General features: G+C 52.6%; 1 protein-coding gene across 1 annotated transcript; it reads right to left on the reverse strand.

The window, feature by feature from the left end:
• Positions 1–403: 403 nt before the first annotated feature.
• On the reverse strand, positions 404–22,109 carry LOC122367864 (pre-mRNA-processing-splicing factor 8). The gene is made up of 29 exons (XM_043341343.1): positions 21,902–22,109; positions 18,320–18,551; positions 17,954–18,123; positions 17,461–17,625; positions 16,902–17,117; positions 16,411–16,623; positions 16,097–16,222; positions 13,922–14,027; positions 11,803–12,331; positions 11,330–11,556; positions 10,956–11,099; positions 10,472–10,654; positions 10,056–10,262; positions 9,543–9,833; positions 9,102–9,297; positions 8,584–8,771; positions 7,968–8,242; positions 7,521–7,782; positions 7,064–7,240; positions 6,354–6,797; positions 5,785–5,994; positions 4,659–5,368; positions 4,179–4,373; positions 3,781–3,932; positions 3,351–3,484; positions 2,286–3,080; positions 1,782–1,961; positions 1,231–1,489; positions 404–990 (listed from the first exon to the last, which is right to left on the reverse strand). Exons 2-29 carry the CDS (start codon positions 18,503–18,505, stop codon positions 836–838), a joined length of 7,095 nt encoding a protein of 2,364 aa, XP_043197278.1. The 5' UTR covers positions 18,506–18,551; positions 21,902–22,109; the 3' UTR covers positions 404–835.
• Positions 22,110–22,241: the final 132 nt, after the last annotated feature.

Below are 22,241 nucleotides of genomic sequence, written 5' to 3' on the forward strand. Positions count from 1 at the left end.
TAACAAACATTAGTCCCATGAACAGTAAGAATTTAAACATGACTCACCGATGCTTCATGATGCCATGTACATATTTTCAGAAGCACACAATGCAATCCCATCGCTCGTGACAACCCCATCAAACAACCTCACAAAACTGGAATGAGAGTGGCTGTGAAGTTTAGGTTTGGTAATATGCCTGAGAATATTCTTGGTGACAGGCCAACAAGAGAACAAATCGTAATCTTCAATGAATTGGTCTTGATACATGTGGGTTATCATGTGGATCATGTGAGCTGTCTTGGAGAATGACCAAACATAACACTGCTATCCACATCTTCAAACGACAAACCCTGTAGTATTCCACAAAAGGTATCCAAATTTCTCCGATCCAGCAACCCTGAACCACACACAAACAAAATGGTAAAATATGGTCTGTACGACGATGTATTCAGCTTATCTGTCTCTCTCCTGAAAAGCGACAAAAACGCCACATACTTCTGTGAAGTGATGAGAGCCGGCGGCGGCCGCACGGCTGGTCTCGGGAAAGTGAGAGACTCGTCATTCTAGACAGCTCCAGTCCGGTCACCCCGGGACCGACGGGAGTGATATCGGGCACACAGACACACACCATAGCACCGGGACGCTCCGATCGCGTGTCTGCAGAGCCGGACCGCGCCTCACAGTCACAGTCGATCGGACACCACAGTCACACCGTCTCACAGTCACATACCAGCTCACAGCAGTGCGGCGCCGCTCGGGTCCACTGGCGGTCCGGCCTCCCTCTGACGCCGGCAGACGCCGCCCCGACCGCACACACAGTTCCGCGCGCACCGCGGTGGGACGGAGCGCCCGCTCAGGCGTACACGTCCTCGCGGTCGGCGCCTGCCGTCTCGCCCTCCTCCAGAGAGGCGAAGTTGAGGAAGTGCGACGGCCGGTGCACCTCGTGGTAGAACTCCTTCGGGTTGGCCAGCGTCAGCTCGTACTTCATGCTCGGGTCGTGGCGCACGCCTGCGGACGGAGAATGTGTCAGTGTCATTGGCGGTGGGCGTTCGGAGCGGTCAGGGCGTGAGACAACATACACAAAACATCACCCATCGGCCGGCTGAAGCAGCAGACGAATAACATTAATATTCATATCAAAGTTACTACTGAAGAATCACAGCCATTCATAGTCGCATGCAGACGGTTAGAAGAATGGCCAACCAGTTGTGAGGACTTGACAGCTATATGTCCGTGTACTCCACGTACCCATGAAGTTGTAGTTCCAGCTGCCCTGCGCCGGCACCATGAAGAAGCCGAGGAAGCGGTCGGAGAGCAGCATCTGGACGCGCTCGTAGTGTGAGGGCAGGTAGCCCTTGGGGTTGTTGCCGCGGTCCGTGTTCTGGCGGCCCCACTCGAAGCCGCTCGGCGTCAGCTTGTAGGCGGTCAGCGAGCACGAGCCGGGCGTGAAGCTGCACGTGATCACCACCGTCTTCTCGCCGTCCCAGCTCGAGTGTTCCGACATCACCTGGGCGAGGGGCGCGCGTCAGAGGGGTGCTACGGGGCCCGTGACAGGAGAGGGCAGTGCACATCTATTGGGGGATGTGAATACCAATAAAGGGGTAGCTGACTAAAAAAGTACGACAAAATACGCCATCATAATATTAGAATCATTTAAAAGTAGTGAGGTACGCGGAGAAAAAGTTAATTGAAGGAGCGCAACTAGACGTCTCAACTGGCCCACGACTGGCCATTACATCCCGCGGATTAACTTCCCCCACCGCGGTGCCCCCTCCCCCGTCCGTCCCCAGGTGCCGCACCTTGGCGTGCGTGGTGATGTCCTGCGGGCTGAGCTGCGGCAGCTCGTTGGGCTGCGTGTGCATCCAGCCGAGCGGCTCCATGTCCTTGAGGTACTCGTGCTGCGGCAGCGCCGACGGCAGGTGCACCGTCTGGTGGGTGCCCCACTGCGGCGCCATGACGATACAGCGGATCTCCTTCACCTGGTGGCCACAGACGCGCGGGACGTGACACGGGGGAGACTGTGCGGACTCCTGTACAACATCGCCGGCCCGCGACGACACGGCTGAAGGCGCTATCCGGTCATACAACAAATGGACAAGGTGTCAGAGATAAGGAAGGTCACGGGTTTGTCAGTTGGGCAGACGTGCAGCGTTATTCAACATGCAGGCGCCTTTTCAGTCGGGAATTAAAGTTCACGCAAATGGCGAAGCAAAGAGAGCCAAAACGAGAATGCATCGAGTAGACAAGGTTCTGGTTTGATTACGACAATCTGAGACGGGAGAGTTCGCAGCCAAACCACTCACCTGAGGGTTGTCCGACGGCGACACGCCGTACAGGTAGCCGGCAATCTGGGCGCGCAGGTCAGAGATGACGATGAACTTCTTGAGGATGTTCTTGGGCAGGATGTAGGTGTAGCCGGCCTCCTTGATGTCGTCCGAGCTGACGTAGATATGGTTGGTGCGCAGGTGCAGATTGGTGGCCGAGATGGCCCGCACGCGCCACTCCGTCTTGGAGTTGAACGTGTTGGACTCGTAGTTGGAGGTGGTGCTGGTGATGATCTCGTCGCCGTGCTTGTTGACCGTGCGCGTGGTGGTGGCGGTCAGCTGGCTCTGCTCCTTGGTCTGCTTCTCGATCTCGGCGATCTGCTGCCGCTGCTGGGACGGCGCGCTGATCTCCATGCCCAGGATGATGTCGCGGATCTCCGACTGCGTCAGCGACGCCACGTTGACGTTGTTCTTCTTTCCGTAGTCGGCCAGGATGAGGTCCTTGAGCTGCACCTCCACCTTGACCCACTCGTCGTCGGAGAGGCTGGGCCAGATGTGGTGCGGCTCGGTGATGGTGGTCTTGTCCGGTTTGAGGATCACCTTGGTGCGATCGTTGTTGACGTGCAGCGCGCGCAGGATCAGGATCAGACGCGAGAAGGCCGTGTACGAGCTGATGGTCTTGAGCCAGTCGTCGTACAGGTTGAAGAGCACCATCTGCGGCTCGGTGGCCTTGAGGATCAGGTCGCCGAACTTCTCCACCTTGAGGCAGGCCTGGAAGGGCAGCTGCAGCTCCGAGCCCTTGATGACGATATTGGGGAAGTCGAGCAGATGCACCTGGGGGCAGAGAGACAGGTATGTCAGGGTGGGGAGGACAACACCAATGCAATAATATCGTGATCATATACAGAATGAGCAGCCTTCATGAATCTCGTGTAAGTAATCCTGATATGATCGTCTGATCCAGGCGATCAGACGCAAGACGAGAGTGACGAAAACGAGCGTTCATCATCACAACATGGAAGCTTTCGGACCCAACTTGCCCAGAATAACATTCAGAATGCCAGAGGCCAGCTGCTGCTTTCAGTAAAGGAGCGCTCTTCTTACCTCGAGCGGGTCCAGCATGCCCTTCCTGGTGACGATGATCTGTTTGGGCTGCTCCTCGACGGGCAGCGAGCGAATGAGCGCGGCCACCTCCTCGGCGGTCTTCCACTTGGCCAGCTGGCCCAGACGCTTCTGACCTGTACAACGCAGCCAGACAGTCAGAAACGTGGCAAGTAAATGTACATAAACACATCCAGCAAACGAGGCGCTACGAGCTCAGAACGTCAATGACGAGCTGTGGCCATCATACAATGAAAAGATGGTGAATACTGAATATCTATCGATGTGTACACGTATGGATCGGTGCGTCAGCAATATTAATTGACCTCTGAGAAATGATGAAACGATGTCAGTACGATCCATAAGAGCCGACGCTGTTGTGACCCGCATATTCGCGGCCAGCAGCGCAGCTGCCCCGATCTTGCGTACGTACCCGCCCAGACGGAGGTGTGGATGATCTTGAGGAAGAGCTGGCCGGTGCGCGGGTTGAAGATGAAGATGGCGCCGTTGATGGGCTTGGTGGTCAGGTTGCCCTCGAACGTCTTGTGGATGGTGACGCGGTACACGTTCGTGTCGTCCACGAACCTGAGGAGCGCGACGGCCGTCAGCGAATCGAACAGCACGCGCAGGGGAGGGTCGGCACGCAACCATTCCTACATCAAGTGTACAAGAAACAACTGTTAATTACACGTTTGGTCGTCTGAACCTAAGTCTCTTTTATGATTGCTAAACAAAACAATAATGAACAAACGAAAGCACTTCCATCCTTCGCTGTTGTGACACTACACCGCGTTTCGCCAGCACAGTCCGTCGGGCAGGCAGTTTACTCACCAGATGATCTGGTTGCTGAAGAGCTCGCCGTAGTTCTGCGAGCTCAGGTAGGGTTCGGTGGGCTCCGAACTGTACAGCTGGAGGCCCTTCCTGATCCGCTCGCGCAGCACGTACAGAGCCGGGTTGGCCTTCATGATCTTGGCCATGGCCTGCTGGATGAGCGGCTTGCTGCCCGGGAACCAGTTGCCGTAGGCGCTGTAACGGACGGTGGCCAGCGTCAGAGGAGAGACGGGGAACAGAACAAATATAGATAGCCAGCAAAAAGTCAGCATGGGATGCTTCACTATCATGGAGGAAAGGAAACAGACGTTAGAAAAGCAACAAGGGACGCCGTGCTAAAATCCTGATCAGACATTTGCTTGAACATGTTACCACAAGATATTATCCATTTCTCAGCTAGAGTCACGGAGCACAGCCTCTATAGTCACAGTTCTGCGCATGTCAGCCGCAGTCACAGCCGCCGCTGTACCACCGTCTCACCTGTGCAGGTTGTAGGCCAGGTCGATGGCGATCAGCAGCCCGGTCGGGGACGGGTAGATGGACATGTTGTCGGTGGTGTAGTCGAGGAACTTGGCGCGCGCGTACCGCTCGATGTCGTGCGAGTCGTAGTCGCCCCAGCGCAGCTGCACGTCGATCCAGTACTTTTGCGTGGTCGTGTTGTCCATGGTGTCCTTGCTGTCGGCCAGCAGCGACGGGCGCGACACGTTCCACTTGTAGGCGGCGAACAGTAGCATGTCGGCGCACGACGAGTTCATCTTGTACGACTTGCGCGGGTGGATGGTCTCCTTCTGGACGGTCTCGATCTCCAGGGCGTCCAGCTCCTGGTCGAACACCTGGCACAGGTCCATCACCACCGACTCGTGCACCTTCTGCCACAGATGGGCGCGGAAGATCTGGATCAGCGAGATCTTCAGCGTGGGGATCTTGCCGTGCATGAAGATGCCCGTCAGGTCGAGCTGCACCTGGAAGCCGACGTAGACGTTGGCGCGGTTGATGGTGGGCGACCACCAGAGCGTGAAGCGCCGGTTGGGGATCTGGTTGAGACCGGAGCGCTGCGCCATCGTCAGCTTCTTGTACTTCATCGACTCCTCGAAGCCGCTGGCCTTCTCCCAGAAGAGGCCCTCCCACGTGGGGAAGTAGGTGCCCTTGAAGAGCGTGTGCTCCAGGATACCCTCCACGCCGCCCAGGGCCTGCCGCCGAGAGAGACACGGGGTCAGTGACAGACGACAGGGTTCTCTGCACGGCGCGGAGTAACGAAAAAATGCAGAGCACAATGAAATACTGTAGACATTTTTTTCCCGAAGGAACAGTAGGGTAAGTTCTTTTGAACTAGAGGTCGATATTGCATCTAGCGAAAAAAGACATCACATAACATAAACAATGGAGTGGGGATAATTACAAGGAAACGACGAAAGGACAACTAGAATATCTGCCTAATGACATGAGCAAAGCATTTCATCACCAGCAGCAGCCAATAATTGCAAGACTTCTTTGGCAAACCAAGAGACTAACTTCGACAAAGTCTCGCCACCCGCTCCCAGTAGCCCCGCGGCGGCGCAGCCCGGGACCCGCGGCCGCGCCGACCGCCGGCCGGCCGGAGTCTCACCTGGATCATGTCTGTGCGGTAGTTGTTGAGGTTCCACAGCTTGCCGTCGTGGCGCTGGTGCGTCCACCAGAACGGGTTCTGCTTCAGCACCTGGTACATCTTGAACTCGGTGCGTACGCGCCAGCCCTTGTCGTAGGCCAGCGTGTGCCGGTCCTTCTGGAAGAGGGTGTTGATGCGCGGGATGCCGCGGTCCCACGAGTCCTCCAGGTCCTGCGGCGGGCGGACGGAGAGACGTCAGGCGACAAAACTCATATCAACCGTGATATGTCAACCGGTAGATATTAGTTAACTGTGTGAAAACAATTGCACTTCACGGGTTTGGTCCCCTACTGACGAACATAAAAATATTGCCAAGATATGTTTGACAATAAAGATCAATTACTTATAGCAATCGCAGGCGATAAGCGAACGTTCAGTAAGACGTCTTAGCGACGATACGAAAAACCAATCTGGCGCAAAGCATTATGCCCCTCATCGAGACTGGTCAGCTCACTGGGCGCTACTCTGATTGTCAAGGCCTGCCTGCCTACTCTCGGTTCCCTCTGCCGAGCCCCGTCGCCGTGACCCACCTCGAGCGTGAGCCGCCGATTCTGTGCGTTGGCCTCCTGGCGTTTGAGCGCGTACTCGGCCCAGACGCGCTGCGAGTCGATGAACTCGGACTCCCAGGGCTGCACGTAGCGGTACAGGTTGGGGATCAGCTGGTCCTCGTCGTGCGACATGCCCGAGCGGAAGTGGGTGATGCCGACGTCCGTCTGTTTGGACCAGCGCAGGTCCGACTGCGGGATCAGCACGTGGCCCATGCTGAGCATGCCCAGGCCGCCCAGCTCCTTGGGCGTGTAGAACACCACCGGCGGGAACCGGGAGGGCATCTTGGAGTTGAGGCCGATCTTGATGCGCGTCTGGATCTTGTTCTCGCACTTGACCAGCAGGTCGAGCAGCTCCTGGGTGTTGACCACCGCCTCGCGGAAGTAGGTCATCAGGCCGATCAGCGCCGTGTTCCACTTGTTCACGATCTGGCGACGAAGGAACAGAACGCAACGCCACGGGTGAGAACAGTCAGACAGGACAGCACTCAATACTGGACAGCATGGAACGTTAAGCGAAACGTCATCATGAAGACTGTAGGGCGTAGGCCTTCTCTCATGGTTGTTTCAAACTGCTCTACCTACGTCAAATAAAATGGCCCAGCGGATGCTTAAATATCCATCAGCCAGTCTCTGTTCTCTGCCGTACCGTCACCCCACTCAGGTTTCAAACAGTCTGCCCACCCGGCACCCACCTTGGTGAACGTGGTCGATCCGGACGCCATGAGGATCTGTCGGACGCGGTTGTGGAAGCGCTGCATCGACTCGTCGTCGACGCGCAGGAAGCACTGGGCCGTGCGCTCCTTGGTCAGCTCGTGCTGCAGGTTCCACACGCCGTCGCGGTGCTTCAGCTCCTCGTTGGTGGTCCGGCACTGGAGTAAAGAAGAGAGAAGTACGTTACGGTACGAGTCATACGCGGGAACATGACAGACGGACAGACAGCGGCACAGAACAGCTAAGAAAGTAAGCTCTTGGTCTCTAATGGTCCGGGTATAAGGTATTGGTCTTGATATTGACATTGGTATTGGTAGGTATGGGTATTGGTCTTCTAAGCACATTCTTCACATTCTAAGCAGTCATGGGAGCATTCAAGAGAGACTATTAAGTTATACTGTTTCGTTCTAGATCCTGGTCCCACTGCCGACGTCCTACCTTGGGCAGGATGCGGCACTCGAAGCCGGCCATGTTGAAGAGCTGGTTGGGGTTGTCCTTGCTGTAGACGCTGACGAAGCTGTCCTCCCAGTGGATGGTGGTGACGGAGCGCGGCAGCCGCGACTTTATGTCCCAGAACACGGCGCGGCCCAGATTCACGTCGTGCTTCATCAGACGCATCCGGGAGTCACGCGGCCAGCACTTTTTGTTGTTGTAGCCCACGATGTTCTCGTTGTTGGGGTCAGGGTGCTCGGTCAGGTACCTGTCGGAAGAGGGGGACGTTGTCAGCGGAACGCCTTACAGCTGTGCATCGCCAGCGCGACACAATATACTCGTAAAGGCGCCACGCCATAGCCTTACATTATGTGCGATGACATTTCGCGTATTCTCAAAGAAACAAAATGAAACATTCTCGCAGCACCTCTCCCGTGCCGTGCCGTGCCCCACCTCTGGATGAGGTCGCGCGCCTCCTCGGCGGTGAAGCGGAAGAAGATGTGGATGCGGTCGACGTAGCGGCAGTAGAGCCGGATGGGGTGGGCCACCTCGGTCACCGTGTCCTGGTAGCTGAGGAAGTCGTTGGGCAGCTGCGGCGGGCCGGCCATCTCGGAGGCGCGCTGCAGACCCAGCACCAGCAGGTCCAGCACCAGACCGTAGTACTGCACGATGAACGAGGCGAACTGCAGGCCGCGGATGATGCCGTACGAGTTCGTGTGGTTCATGTCCTGTGGAGCGGGGCGGACGGCGCCGGTCAGAGCGGGAACTGGCCAAGCGAGGAACACACTGGCAGATGCAGGGATGTGAGGGAAAGTCATCAGAGGCATGTCCACCAGAAATCCGATTTTCAACGCTACACAGATTTCTGACAAATAACTGAAGAATCCGAGCGGATTCAGCCTAAAAACGAGTGAATTCTAAAAAACCAACAAACGAAAAGAATAGACACTTACTGAAGGCACAGAAGATAGTCGCACGTTTCGCAGCATACGGCCATGAATTGTGGAAAACCCAACCAAAAACAGCTAGCCTCATTGCCGGCTTCCCCACAGCCCTCCAAATGCCCCACCTTGTAGTTGATGAGGACGTTGTTCTTGGCCGTCATGTAGTCGGCGATGTTGTGGTCGACGATGAGCCGCAGCAGCCGGTTCAGCAGCGTCAGGTCGATCTTCTCGTAGAGCTTGTTGAACTTGGACTCGAGCATGACGTTGCACTCTCCCTCGGCCGTGTCCCACACGTCCTGCAGGTTGTTCACGCCTGACGACGACGAAGGAAAGTTAGATGTCACACAAGAAGAGGTAAGGGGTCATATACATAGCATTGCCACTCTGCGTAAACGAAGGAGTCACACAGGTTACAGTGAGATCAGCGCTATCGTAAGGAAATAAACGATATCACGGATAAAAAGGTTAAACATGGCGAGGTCCGAGGTCGTATAGGTGAAAACACGGTAACACACGCTGAAAGGTCAGACACAGACTTACCAACAGATAAGTTACAGCATGTTTACAACGCACGGTCAAAAACAATCGTAAGACAGACTGGATAAAGTGACACACATCCCGCGCCCTGAAGCGTCCCACGTACCTTGGCACCACTTGTAGACGAGAAGTGGCGGCGGCTCGGTGTCGGCCGGTTTGATCCAGGGCGGGAAGAGGCGGCGCTTGTCGGCCTCGTACCACAGATACTGGTCCAGGTAGGCGTCCGTGATTTTCTCCAGCGGCTCCACATCGTGGTACACGGGCACCAGGTGGCTGTACAGGTCCATGAACTCGATACCGATCTGAGGTGGGACAGATATATAGTTCACATTGGGAGCACAGGCAGCGTGCGCGTGAGCGCCCACACAATGACTTTTGTATCTTGATATAAAGGCGGAGATGCTAGCAATGAAATGTAGCTTTTGGCGACAAAACAAAACGGGAGTCTTCAGAACCGAACCATCACAATTTGAAAAGGAACATGAAGATTACTCGGGCATGGGACCCAAATGACTGAACACAAAACCAGCCCTTCCCGGTCACCGACCTCCTTGAAGGCGCGCTGGGTCAGCAGGTGACGTTTGATGCGCGACAGCGCCTCGTGCGGGTTGTCGTAGGCCTGCTCGATCAGGCCCAGCTCCTCGCGCTGCGACTGGTTCAGGCGCGACTTGACGCTGTAGGCCTCCTTGAGTCGCTCCAGCGCCAGGATCAGCAGCTTGGTGTCGTGCTTGTAGCTGAGCGGCGGGAACGGGATGGGCGCGAACCGGCGCGACTCGAGCCAGTGCACGGTGGTTGTGTAGATGGCCACCGCCTCCTCGGGCGAGATGTACGGACCGTCCTGGCGGCGGGGCGGCGACCGAAGGTCAGCAGGGAGAGAACCGGCGACGGACATACACGGGAGACGGCAGGTCACAGCGGGACATTGTTTGCTTATTGGCCGGCTTTAGGGCGCGTCGACTACAGGAGTCATATTGCGCCCGTCACTTCAAACTAACAAAACAAAGGTGTCGAGGAAGAACCATATCATACTATACACCCCACCGCGTCCCGGTCCGCGCACCTTGAGGTAGTTGTGCTGCCTCTCCTGTTCGGCCTTCAGGTACAGTCGCGTCAGGCGGCCCAGGTTCTTCTTGCAGACGGTCTTGTCGACGGTGGCGCCGCGCCGGATCCGCTCGCGGTTGTAGTGCGCCGTGTTCGTCCACCAGTCGGCCTTCATCTTCACGTACCGCAGGATCATGTTCTCGACCGGCGTCGGCAGGCCAGGCACCTGAGAGATGGGCGGGGTTACACTAAGTCACCAGCGGGGACCGTGACATTATACCAAAACCTAGCACAAGAAAACATAAAACGGCACAAAATTCACTACCAAATGAATCTATGTATATCACAATCCCAAAAGTCCGACATCACCCCGGACGGATCGGAGCCCAGTGATAAGCCCGTAACCAGCTGGCGATGTTCCAGCTCACAACTCACTTTCCAGGGGATGTTGGCCTTCCAGCAGCGCCACGCCTCGCTCAGGTGCTGCAGGATGGTGCGCGCCTTGTTCTGCTTGATGCCCTCGGGCATCATGTCCAGGATGTCGTGCATCACGGAGGCACGCAGCTCCAGGTCAAAGTGGGACTCGACGCGCTGCTTCGTCACCGTCTTGGCCACTCCCTGGGGACGGCAGAACGACAGTCAGTCGCCTGGCGAGCCAGCCATAGCACACTGAACTGTTACTGAATGTACGCGACATAGCGAGTGCACGACGAAAGTAAGAAGACGAATAGCCACACTTCCCGCTAATTAACGCAAAACTTTAGTAATATGTACATTGTGAAACTGATCAACTGCCTTTCGATGGCGGGCATTTTACATAGTCTCAGAGCAAAACTCGGTCGCAAATGACTTGCTTGCGCCCAATATGTTTCACGAGCGAACGTCCTGAAGATCTGCAAGTTCTGCACAACTAGCTCACCTTGGAGTGTCGTCCCTCGAACTGCCTGCTGAGCAGGTTGCCCAGCCAGCGCTCCAGCAGGGGCGTGATGCCGCGCAGGAAGAAGAGCCAGACGCGCCAGCCGGGCGCCCACACGCCGCACCCGGGACCCTTGCCCACCGGACCCTGCGAACGCGGGGGAACAGCGCTGTTAGAGGTACATAAGGGAAAGTTGTAAGAGGTGTTGCAGGAAGGAAACAACAGACAGAAGCTGTTGGATCAATACCAGATTTAGCCCACACAATCATACTCGAAAGACAAGCAGAGGTAAATGAGTAAACACACAAGTCATTCATGAGCTTTGTGACCCATTCCTTAAAGGGACAAAAGTTAACCGGTCGCCTTCCAAGACTGACCGTGTTGAAGCGGTAGTAGATGAGGTGCTTGAGGTCCTTGCACATGCGGATCTGCTTCATCAGCTTGTACTTGTAGCGGTACATGCCCGTGAGCTGACCGACGTGCGCGAAGATGTACTGCAGGCCGTCGGCCAGCTGGAAGGCGTCCACGTTGTTGAGCCGGTACTGCACGTGCGCGTCCACGATCAGCTTGGTGAGCCGCAGGATCTCACGGCACAGATGGAACGCTGTCGAGACGCGCGGGCACACGGTCAGGTGATGAGGTGGCACGCGGCGGCGACTACAACCGCTCAATGAAAGCTGGGGTAAGGAGTAATATTTTCTAATAAGGTAAGTCTAGACAGGTGACGTGATACCTAGATGATATTTCAGGGGCAAAGAACGGCGTGAAGAAACGTTGTAAGACGATGTTAGCAAAGACCCAGGAGTTCAGGACAACCGATCAAGACGCACGGATAATAATTTGAACTCACCGTTTCCGAACCTGCTCTTCTTTCGCTCCTTGGTAGTGAGCGTCTTGACAGGCTTGAGGTTGAAGTTGTAGTCGAGATGCAGGTAGTTGAGGTTTTTGCGGTGGATCAGCAGGTTGAGCATGTTGTAGCCCTGTCTGCAGACCTGCAGGCCCGCCTCCACCCAGTCCAGCGACGTCAGCTGGAAGAACTTGGTGGCCTTGAAGCTGCGGAACAGGTAGCGCTTCTTCTGCGGCTTGGGTGGTTTGTGCTTGAGCGCGTTCAGCACGTAGTACTTGAGCAGCTTCTGGTAGCTGACGCGTACCTTCACCGGCTGGCCGGCCGGGCAGTGTTCGCGGTACCACGACTTGACGATGGGCACGTCCAGGGCGCGGCGCGTGCGTCCCGAGCGCAGGCAGAAGGGGCGCGGCGCCCAGAGCAGCGCGATGCCGTTGGCCGTGTTGTCCGAGTAGAGCGGCGAGTCCTGCAGGAACGGCTGCACGTAGTCGGGCAGCTCGAACTCCTCCTCGTCCTCCGGCAGGTCCTCCTCGTGCTGTCCGACACAGACCAGAGTCAGTCATACACGGAGACGGAGACCCTCGGGCAGGTCCTCCTCGTGCTGTCCGACACAGACCAGAGTCAGTCATACACGGAGACGGAGACCCTCCGGCAGGTCCTCCTCGTGCTGTCCGACACAGACCAGAGTCAGTCATACACGGAGACGGAGACCCTCCGGCAGGTCCTCCTCGTGCTGTCCGACACAGACCAGAGTCAGTCATACACGGAGACGGAGACCCTCCGGCAGGTCCTCCTCGTGCTGTCCGACACAGACCAGAGTCAGTCATACACGGAGACGGAGACCCTCGGGCAGGTCCTCCTCGTGCTGTCCGACACAGACCAGAGTCAGTCACACACGGAGACGGAGACTAGATGTTTTAATCGGCATACAGCACTCCGGCCGCAGATCAACAGGCAGTGATTAACTGCAAAGTAATTACCAGTAAAACGCCTTTTGGGCGAAGAACGAGCGAGCGAGGTAGTGAGCCCTGCACGTGCGGAAGGGCGAGAGGGTGCTTCCAACGGGCTTGTGCAAAGCACCCTTCTAACCGGTCGCTAGCGGTGTGCCAAATTTGAACGCAATCGGCCCAGCCGTTCCTGAGATCTGGAAGCGGCATTCTGCACGTGCGCACGTGCAAACGGGGTCCAAAATGACTTTTGCACGGCACCCTACTAACTGGTCCCCAACCGTGTACCAAATTTGAGCGCAATCGGCCCAGCCGTTCTCGAGATCTGGAAACGCCCCCTGCACGTGCGCACGTGCAGTAGCACCCTAACATGGAACACATGGAAATGCATTGCCTGGTGGGTGCCTACCTGTATGCCAAGTTTCAGGGAAATCGCCCCAGTAATTACCGAGTTACTGAAATGGGAACAAATTTGGCACCTCTTATTGTTGTATTTTGCACGTGCACTGGGGGTGACCCACACACATCGAGAGTATCGTATTTTGGGTAGAAGGGATGCTGCTACCCTACAAAAATTACCGCAAGTCAATCGCCCAAGCGGCTGCTGAGATATGAGCCTCTCAAAATCACTACTTTTGCAAAACAGCTTGAACACCCTTGACTTTTCACGTGGCACGTGCCACCACGGTCACTGAGATGTATCAAAAGTAGTCAATTACGGGGTAGAAGGGATGGGGCTACCCAACAAAAAAGACCGCAGGCCAATCGGTCTAGCGGTTGCTGAGATATAAGCCTCTCAAAAGCGTTACAGGCCGGGCCGGGCCGGGCCGGGCCGGGCCGCTCATACTGAGATTTTTCCGTTATATTGAAAAGACTCACTTCGCTCGCTGCGCTCGCTCGCTCGTAATAACGTGCATAGCTGATATCCAATGATTAAAATTGTGAAAAATACATATAAATATCCTATTCGTTGAAATATTCTCCAAAATGTGATAGAAACAGTCAAGGTTTGGACGTGACGCTAGCATCCGGCTGCGGAGCTGCTGCTGCCGGCCAATATCCAGCCACGCGGCGAAGAGGGCCGTGCTGTGGCCCGGCGCCGGCCGGCCGCCGGCAGACGCTGGCCCCGGCGGCCAGCCGGCCGGGGCGGTACGGGGCGGGACGGTCCCCAGGCTCACCTTGACGGCGTGCCGGTGAGAGATGGGGTTCACCAGCGGGTCAAAGTAGAAGGCCGGCAGGTCCGGGTCCTCCGTCTTGATAAACACCACGTTCGGCGTGTGGTACCTGAGCGGAACAGCAAGCGCTTTAGACATCGATGCATTTAGCCCATCATCAATGCACAATCCTACAAAGCATCTTCATGAAACAAGTGCAAGCTTAACCCTCGCCCGTAAACGCCGATCTGCCACCTTCGCCCATGCAGGGGGGGGGGGGGGGTTGGTGCGACCCCCCCTTGGCGTTTGAAAACGGAGCGTCGTAGAGCTTAGCGGAAAAGACCAACGGATTGCTCTCGCCGAGATCTCGCGATTGGTGGTATATTTTTTGGTCCTAGGTCAACATTTGACCTACTTTTGACCGGTCAAAGGTCAATATTCGGAAAAATAGACTTTTTTCAACTTTCCGCGGCGATTGCGGCAAAACGGTGGGAGATATCGACTTAAAACCTTCACTATCGTGTTCCTTGATTAATTCTCTATCGTTTGGTATGTATTTCGTTTCCCTAGCTCTAAAAATGGCGCGTTGGGAGCGCCGGAAGTCGGCAAGGTCACAGTCGGCGGCAGAAATTCGAAAAATCAAAATTTAAATTTTTGAAATCTGATTGTATTTTTGGATTTGGGAGGTCCATTTGCTCCCTATAGAAGCTAATATTGCTGCATATTCCCACTGAGGTGACAAGAATTAGCAAAATAATGGTTCGGGCGCTTTTCAAAAATAGTACCGGACGCTGTTCCTCTTGTGACGTCATAGCTCCGTGACCTGACCTGACCCGGTCAAGTTTCTTATACCATATGATAGCCAATACTTGCCCCAACATGCATGGGAAGTTTCATCACGATCCATCAACCGATGTCCGTACCACCGACAGGAAACCTCGGGCGTTGGCACTCAGTTTGTGAAAATCCGGCCGGAGGCTGTTCCCTTTGTGACGTCATAACTCCGTGACCTGACATGACCCGGTCAATTTTTTTTTATCAAAAGATGCGCAAGGTTTGCCCCATAAGGTACCCAAAATTTGGCGGCGCTGCGCGCCGCCGTTTTTGCACTATTTCCGAAAAGCCTCAGGGGGGGGGGTTGCACCAACCCCCCCCCCTACATGGGCGAGGGTTAAATTGTAAAGACAACCCCTAGAATCTAATACTATAAACATATCACTTTCTTCATGCTGCTCTGTGTTCTACATAGAAGAGTAGGTACATAACTGACTAATACATAACACCAGTAAAACGCCTTTTGGGCGAAGAACGAGCGAGCGAGATAGTGAGCCCTGCACGTGCGGAAGGGCGAGAGGGTACTTCCAACGGGCTAGCGCAAAGCGCCCTTCTAACCGGTCGCTAGCGGTGTACCAAATTTGAACGCAATCGGTCCAGCCGTTCCTGAGATCTGGAAGCGGCATTCTGCACGTGCGCACGTGCAAACGGGGTCCAAACTGACTTAATTTGCACGGCACCCTACTAACTGGTCCCCAACCGTGTACCAAAGTTGAGCGCAATCGGCCCAGCCGTTCTCGAGATCTGGAAGCGCCCCCTGCACGTGCGCACGTGCAGTAGCACCTTAACCGCAACACATGGGAATGCATTGCCTGGTGGGTGCCTACCTGTATGCCAAGTTTCAGCGAAATCGTTCCAGTAATAATTACCGAGTGATTAAAATGGGGACAAATTTGACACCTCTTATTGTTGTATTTTGCACGTGCACTGGGGGTGACCCACATGCATCGAGAGTATCCTATTTTTGGTAGAATGGATGCTGCTACCCTACAAAAATTACCGCAAGTCAATCGCCCAAGCGGCTGCTGAGATATGAGCCTCTTAAAATCACTACTTTTGCAAAACTGCTTGAACACCCTTGACTTTTCACGTGGCACGTGCCACGACAGTCACTGAGATGTATCAAAAGTAGTCAATTACGGGGTAGAAGGGATGGGGCTACCCAGCAAAAAAGACCGCAGGCCAATCGGTCCAGCGGTTGCTGAAATATAAGCCTCTCAAAAGCGTTACAGGCCGGGCCGGGCCGGGCCGCTCATACTGAGATTTTCCCGTTATATTGAAAAGACTCGCTTCGCTCGCTGCGCTCGCTCGCTCGTAAAAACATACATACCTAACTACAGTTATAGTGGGTGTTGAGGTACTTACCACGAGAGGTGGACGAACTGCGGCATGTTGTTGTACAGGTAGGGGAAGGCGATGCGGTACTCGGTCCGGATCGGCTGACGGATGATGATCTTGTTGATGTCGTTGAACTCGTTCCAGTCCTCGTCACTGAAATGGGCAGCAGGGTTCATGGTTCATCCATTCAGCGTCCATGTCAACTCGTCAAATTCCCTTGAATACTAACGAACATCTCGTTCACCAGCATTGAATTTTGCGATAGACGTGCAGCACAGCCGACTGAAGAACCGACACGCCGCGCAGCCCTTCCCGTTGCCAGCTCAGAGCTGTCCACTCACCCGAGATTGGTGTCCTTGATGAGCGGCTCGAACTTGGGTCCGCCCGGGATGGCCATGTTGAGCGCCTTGGCGGTGAAGAAGGACTTGAGGTCGAAGAGGTAGAAGTAGTTGTCGTCGACCAGGTCTGTGAGCAGCTGATTGGCCAGCCGGTACAGGGTGGCCATCTGCGGCAGACTCAGCTGCCACCGACGGTACGTCGAGCCGTTCACGTGCCTGGCGGGACAGGAAACGCTGTCAGAACGACACAGAACACAGGGTGCGCTCACAAACTACAGCAACAGACAGCTGAAAATGCTCATATAAGAATACAGACATCCAATGCCTAGATTGAAAACATGCCCCACATGAATCCAATCGATACTATGATTTTTACGTAAAAAGAAAAACGAAGCAGCAAATCCTCCGCACAAATCTCCCCTTCACAAAACCACCGCATCAAATCACCTCTAAAAACTCTCACTTTTCCATCCTCACACCCTCCCCTTGCTCACTTTGTGTCGACGAGCGGCTTTCCGTCATAGAACCACTGGCTGACGGCGCTGTCCTCCTCCTCGCTCAGCTCGATCTGGATCGCCTCCAGAGGCTCCACGTCCAGGACGTTCTCGGCGTAGTCCAGCGGCGGCTCCTCGTCGTCGAACGGCGGGAAACGCATCCGCTTGAAGTGGCGACGGTCGCGCTTCTCGCGACGCATCATGATCCACATCGTGCTGCGAAGGGGGTCAGAGGAGGTCAGGAGCGTTACCGCATGGGGCTGAAAAGTAACCACGAGTGTTCTCGCAGTAATTGTGACAACAGTGTATTTATTTCATCTGCTTTAACGTTAGCACGAAGTAACTGGAAATAATTTAAAATAATAATTCATGAGAAATAATTTACGAAAACTGCCCATCAATAGGGTATTCACTTGTTCTAGGGACACATTTGTCATTGTTGCATCACTGTTCGTATATTTTAGTACAGCGTTTTCATTAACAGATCGGAGCATAAACAAAAACTAAGACAGGATGTTGAGCACTGTTATGAAATGAGACTGTTTGGCTCGACACTCACCCCCACTGGGCGATGTACACTGGCTCGATGACCCAGGGGATCTCGTCGACGAAGGTGATGGCCCCGGTGATGTGGTAGAGGACGCGGCAGTCGCGGATCTGCTCCCACGGCATCGGCATGTTCTCCAGCAGCTTCAGGATCGCGTGCGGCATGTACTTGAGCGCACTATCAACAGAAATTGAATGTCACCAATAATAAAGCCACTGCTCTTAAAATACACGAAAAAAAAACATAAAACCGCTGAATGGAACTGGTACGGTATTAGGCTCTAAGTAAGCAGCTTTCCAGCGGTCCCTCGATTAAAAATAAACGGTGAAATAAAGCTATCAAAAGGGATATCACAAGCAGCAACTGCCCACAATCAACATCAGTGTCGTCATTTGTTATGAAGCACATTTTCGGTAGCGTGTGTCCGAAGTCCTATCTGCGCCACCCCTCCCTCCGCACTCTCTCTCTCCCGTTCCCGTCACCACTCTCCCCCTCTCAGTCTCACCCGAGGTAGACGCGCTTGTCGTGCCGGTACTTCCTGCTGCTCATGTCCCCGTGGTCGCGGATGATTTTCCGCAGGTGCTCCGGAGGCATCTCCTCCTTCTGCGCGTCCACGAAGCCGAACTTACGCTTCTCGGCATAGCGCTTACTCTGCAGCTGCTGCCACTTGCGCGCCTGTACACGACATGGGGCGATACGGAACACGTCAAACGCTGCCCAGAATATCGCCGTGCTGCCAACCCAAATAAGGAACCAGTCATGGTGAAATGCATGCATGGATAGAACAGCCAAAACAATAGCATGATATCAATGAAATACTGTATCATCTGGTTTCACTCAGCAATGCCAATTATGGGCGCCACGCACGTACCTTTTCCTGCAGTTTCTCCTCTGTGATTTTGTCGAGCTGCGCCTGCCGCTGGGCCTGCGCCTGCTGCTGGGCCAGCTGGGCCTGCTGCTGGGCGGCGTGGTGCTGGTGCTGCGCCAGCTGCGCCTGCTGCTGCGCCAGCACCGCCGCCCACGGGTTGCCCGGGATCAGGTACGGCGGCAGCGCCATGGCCACCGAGCTGTGCTCACTCGCTCACACGCACAATGGGATGCGACTGAAACCAGACACAACGGTTATAAAGCGATCATTCATCATTGTGAACACAGATAATGTAGTATAGTGGTTCACTGGGAAAGGGGATTGTGCAATGTGGATGCCATCCTGAATTGGATGTGGATACAGAGAGGAAGAAAACGACAGGTACCTGGCAGAAATGGAGTGATCCCATTCTGCCAACTCTTGTGATTTTCACATTTTCTCTCTACATTCATCAATTGTCAAATGAAAAGGGGGCAAAAATAAGGCTATTTCATGATGCTAGACTGATAGACCCACCTTTACCTAAGAATATAGAGGACCTTCAAATGGCGGGTAGGTGAAGAATGTCGAACATTACCATTAACAAACAGTATACAGATCATTAAGTTATTGTTCCCTTGGCAGCTTAGCTTTATTTGGTGTAGGGCTGCTCAGTGCCTCAAGATCAGTGCATGTTAGAAAATGTCTGCCTGCTCATAAATCCATTTTCCTCAGCAATCTACTCAAGATACCACAAGTGAGAACACATTCTGTTCACAATAATATATGACCTTGTTTGAAATGACAAACTTCGTTTAATGGAAAATGGTCATAATGTGAGTACTTAAATGCTTTAACATTACATGTCATTTGTGTTTGCAATAGTACTTAGTTCAGCTATGTTTTACCATCCAAGTAATATAAAAATCTACCAGAAAAAATTCAATTAATAAGGCAGTCAGTTTGATAATTGGTGGCCCCTGGTTTGACACTGCTAGATAGAACTATAAAGCTGAATATTGCAACTATGCATGGCTCACAAACAAATTACACAGAAATTGAGTTCTAACTTACAGTATGAGCATTCTTCAGTGTCTTCAAGTTCAGACTTAAAAAATGTCGAGCATAACACTAGTGCAAAAGAAGGGTTTCTGCCTTATATATTCTTAAAAAAGGATCTAGGTGCAATATGAGTTGGCTGATAACCAAACTACTCATGGGATCCCATCCCATAGAGTACCAAACTGCAACTTTTGGTCTCAATGGAGTGACATGTAGTTATAGACATTGCCATCAGGGCTAGCAAACATAAAATATTAGTCAAAAGTTTTTGCATGTAGTGCAGATCATGACTTTGTTTGCAAACACTCTTGCACTATAGATTTCCAGTTGTGTGTAAGCAACTTAAATGAATTTATATTCTTTGAAGGTAAACATTGAAAACAACATTACAAAGGTATATGTCCTGAGCTAGAGGTAAAAGTGGAGGTACCTTACAACAGAAAATTATGTAAAAGCTCCAAAATTCCAATAAATAAAAATATTCAGGAGGAAACCTGTAATCATGGGTGGGTAGGCCAACAAGTAATTGCGTATCTAGTCAATGTGGGCACTTCATCTAATGGTTTAACCCTCGCATGTGTGCGACGTTTGCCAGCTTCTAATGTGTAGGGGGGGGGGGTCGGTTGGACCCCCCCTTGCCGTTTGGCCCCTGATCGAGCTAGAGCTTCGCGGAAAAAAACGAGCGTGTTGCCCGTGACGACAGGAAGCCGATGATACCCAATTTTAAGGTCCTAGGTCATTGGTTGACCTTCCAGGTCAGGTCAATGACCCAAAGTCGGGAAAATCGGGACCTGTTAGAAAGTCGTAAAGTGTGGCTTCTGAGGGGTTTTTCGGGGTGCTGATCACGAATATCGTGTTAGTTTTGATCACAGATGATGTCTTTAAGCATTTAGACCAGGTCGGGTCAGGTCAGGTCAGGTCAACCAGTAGGCGTCGTGACGGGTATTCGTAGTACGTGTCAACCGCCTCTGCAGCTTCGTAACATGTTACGAAGGCACCAAAACTACTTCGTAAATGTTCAAATGGTTGCTAAATTCGAATTCAGCTTCAAAAACTAGCCTAGAAACATGTACAGCTCGAAAAAGTGAACCGAGGTCACCCGAGGTCACCAAAAGTCAATGACCTGACCTGACCTTCAGGTGACCTTGACACCCACCCTAATGCATGGAAGCAACATCAAATCACATGTTTGAACGTTTGAAACCACGAAAAGCTTGCAAACGCGCGGCCAATGCGAGCCGACATACGCAGAATCGCGATTCCGGCCAAACATGGTCTCGGAAAAGAGATCACAGGTCAAAGGTCATTTGGGTCAGGGTCATGAAATTTTCAGGGTAGGTGTAAAATTGATCAATGTGAGGGTACTGAAAGTTTCGTCGCGATCGGCCGCTTTTTACGCGAGTTATTCGCGAAAAACCATGGGGGGGGTCCATCCGATCCCCACCCCTACACATGCGAGGGTTAAATGCCTAGGGTATGTGACATGTGTGAAGATGAAGTCCAAGTGGTGTGTATAATGTGGGTTCATAGGTTGGTAGGTTGGTACCTATGTTGTAGGTTATAGGTAGTAGATTGGTAGGTTGAGGGTTAGTAGGTTAGTAGGTAAGGTTAGGACAGCTTATATTTTTTATTTCTGGGACTTCATCTTCACACTTACCTCAAATAGAAGGTAATAAATTTGATAGGCTGACATATCCATTATCAACTATCCCCCTAGATGTTGGACACATTACAGCATATGAAATCCTTCAAAACAGGTTATAGACACTGATTACAAAAGAAGATGCTCACAGCTCGAGGTAATTGAAGGTAAGGTAAGGTAATATCACTCAAGTCATATGGAGTCATGTCACACATGCCACAGAAATAACCAGAAATATTTATGAACACTCTAAAGCAGGAGAGATTTCAGAGTTACTGTGAAGTTAAAATTACCTACTTATTAATACAAAATGGCTCACCTAACAGCCTATTTATGGTGAATACTTACAATCACCAAATTCTGATGTCCATTCTAACTTTAGGGACAAACTGAAATTAAAATGACCTATCATCAAAGTGAAAAGGTTTACCAATTATGATGGAGTTGGATGTGAGGTGATCCAAGCTTTCAGTGGTGTGTGTAGTGGCACTCACTCTAAAAATTCACTCTAATCATGCATATGCTTGACTTTGAAATTCCGCTTTGTTCAACAAAATGCAAGTGCACAGACACATTGACATCTAACTCACTGTAACCTTGACCTTCAACAAAGGAACATGAAACTAAACCTGTGTTTGATGTCTTGGATGGCAAAGATTCTATGTTGTCCGAGAGACATCAATCACGGGGTAAAGCACTGGAGTACAGCCCCATCATTTGCTTAACAATCACCACAAGATGCAGCCGAAGAAATCTAATGACCTTAAATATTATGTACCCTATGATAATATTTTGAAAAAAAAATAACAGGAAAAGAAAGTGAAAAATCCAATGCCAAGAGAACCTTCAAATTGAAAATAATCGGCAAAGGACAACCCATAAAAAAGTAGCTGAAAGATCACCTGAATATGATGTAGAAGAAAATTATGGCATGTCTTCCCCAAGTCAAAAGTAAATCAAGTGGTTCATATCAAGAATATAGCACTTAAATCAGGCACGTGAACAACGTGAATTAAATTCACGTGAAATTGACTTAAATTCCAACCGGTCACACAAAACTCATTCAGCAAAGAGCGTGCTTCAGTCAAAGTGACGCATGTTTTGCACGTTGTTATGCGGGAGGGTATTTTTATGGAAGCTGTTTCGCTCAATGACGTCATTTCACAAAAAAAATTGAAGCCAGTGAAAATATCTGCCTTTGCGTTTAAGCAACCAATTATCACAAAATGGAATGTTATTTCT

The sequence above is a fragment of the Amphibalanus amphitrite genome, unplaced genomic scaffold (genome assembly GCF_019059575.1).
Source record: "Amphibalanus amphitrite isolate SeventyFive unplaced genomic scaffold, NRLGWU_Aamphi_draft 000902F_arrow, whole genome shotgun sequence".
NCBI lineage: Eukaryota > Metazoa > Arthropoda > Thecostraca > Balanomorpha > Balanidae > Amphibalanus > Amphibalanus amphitrite.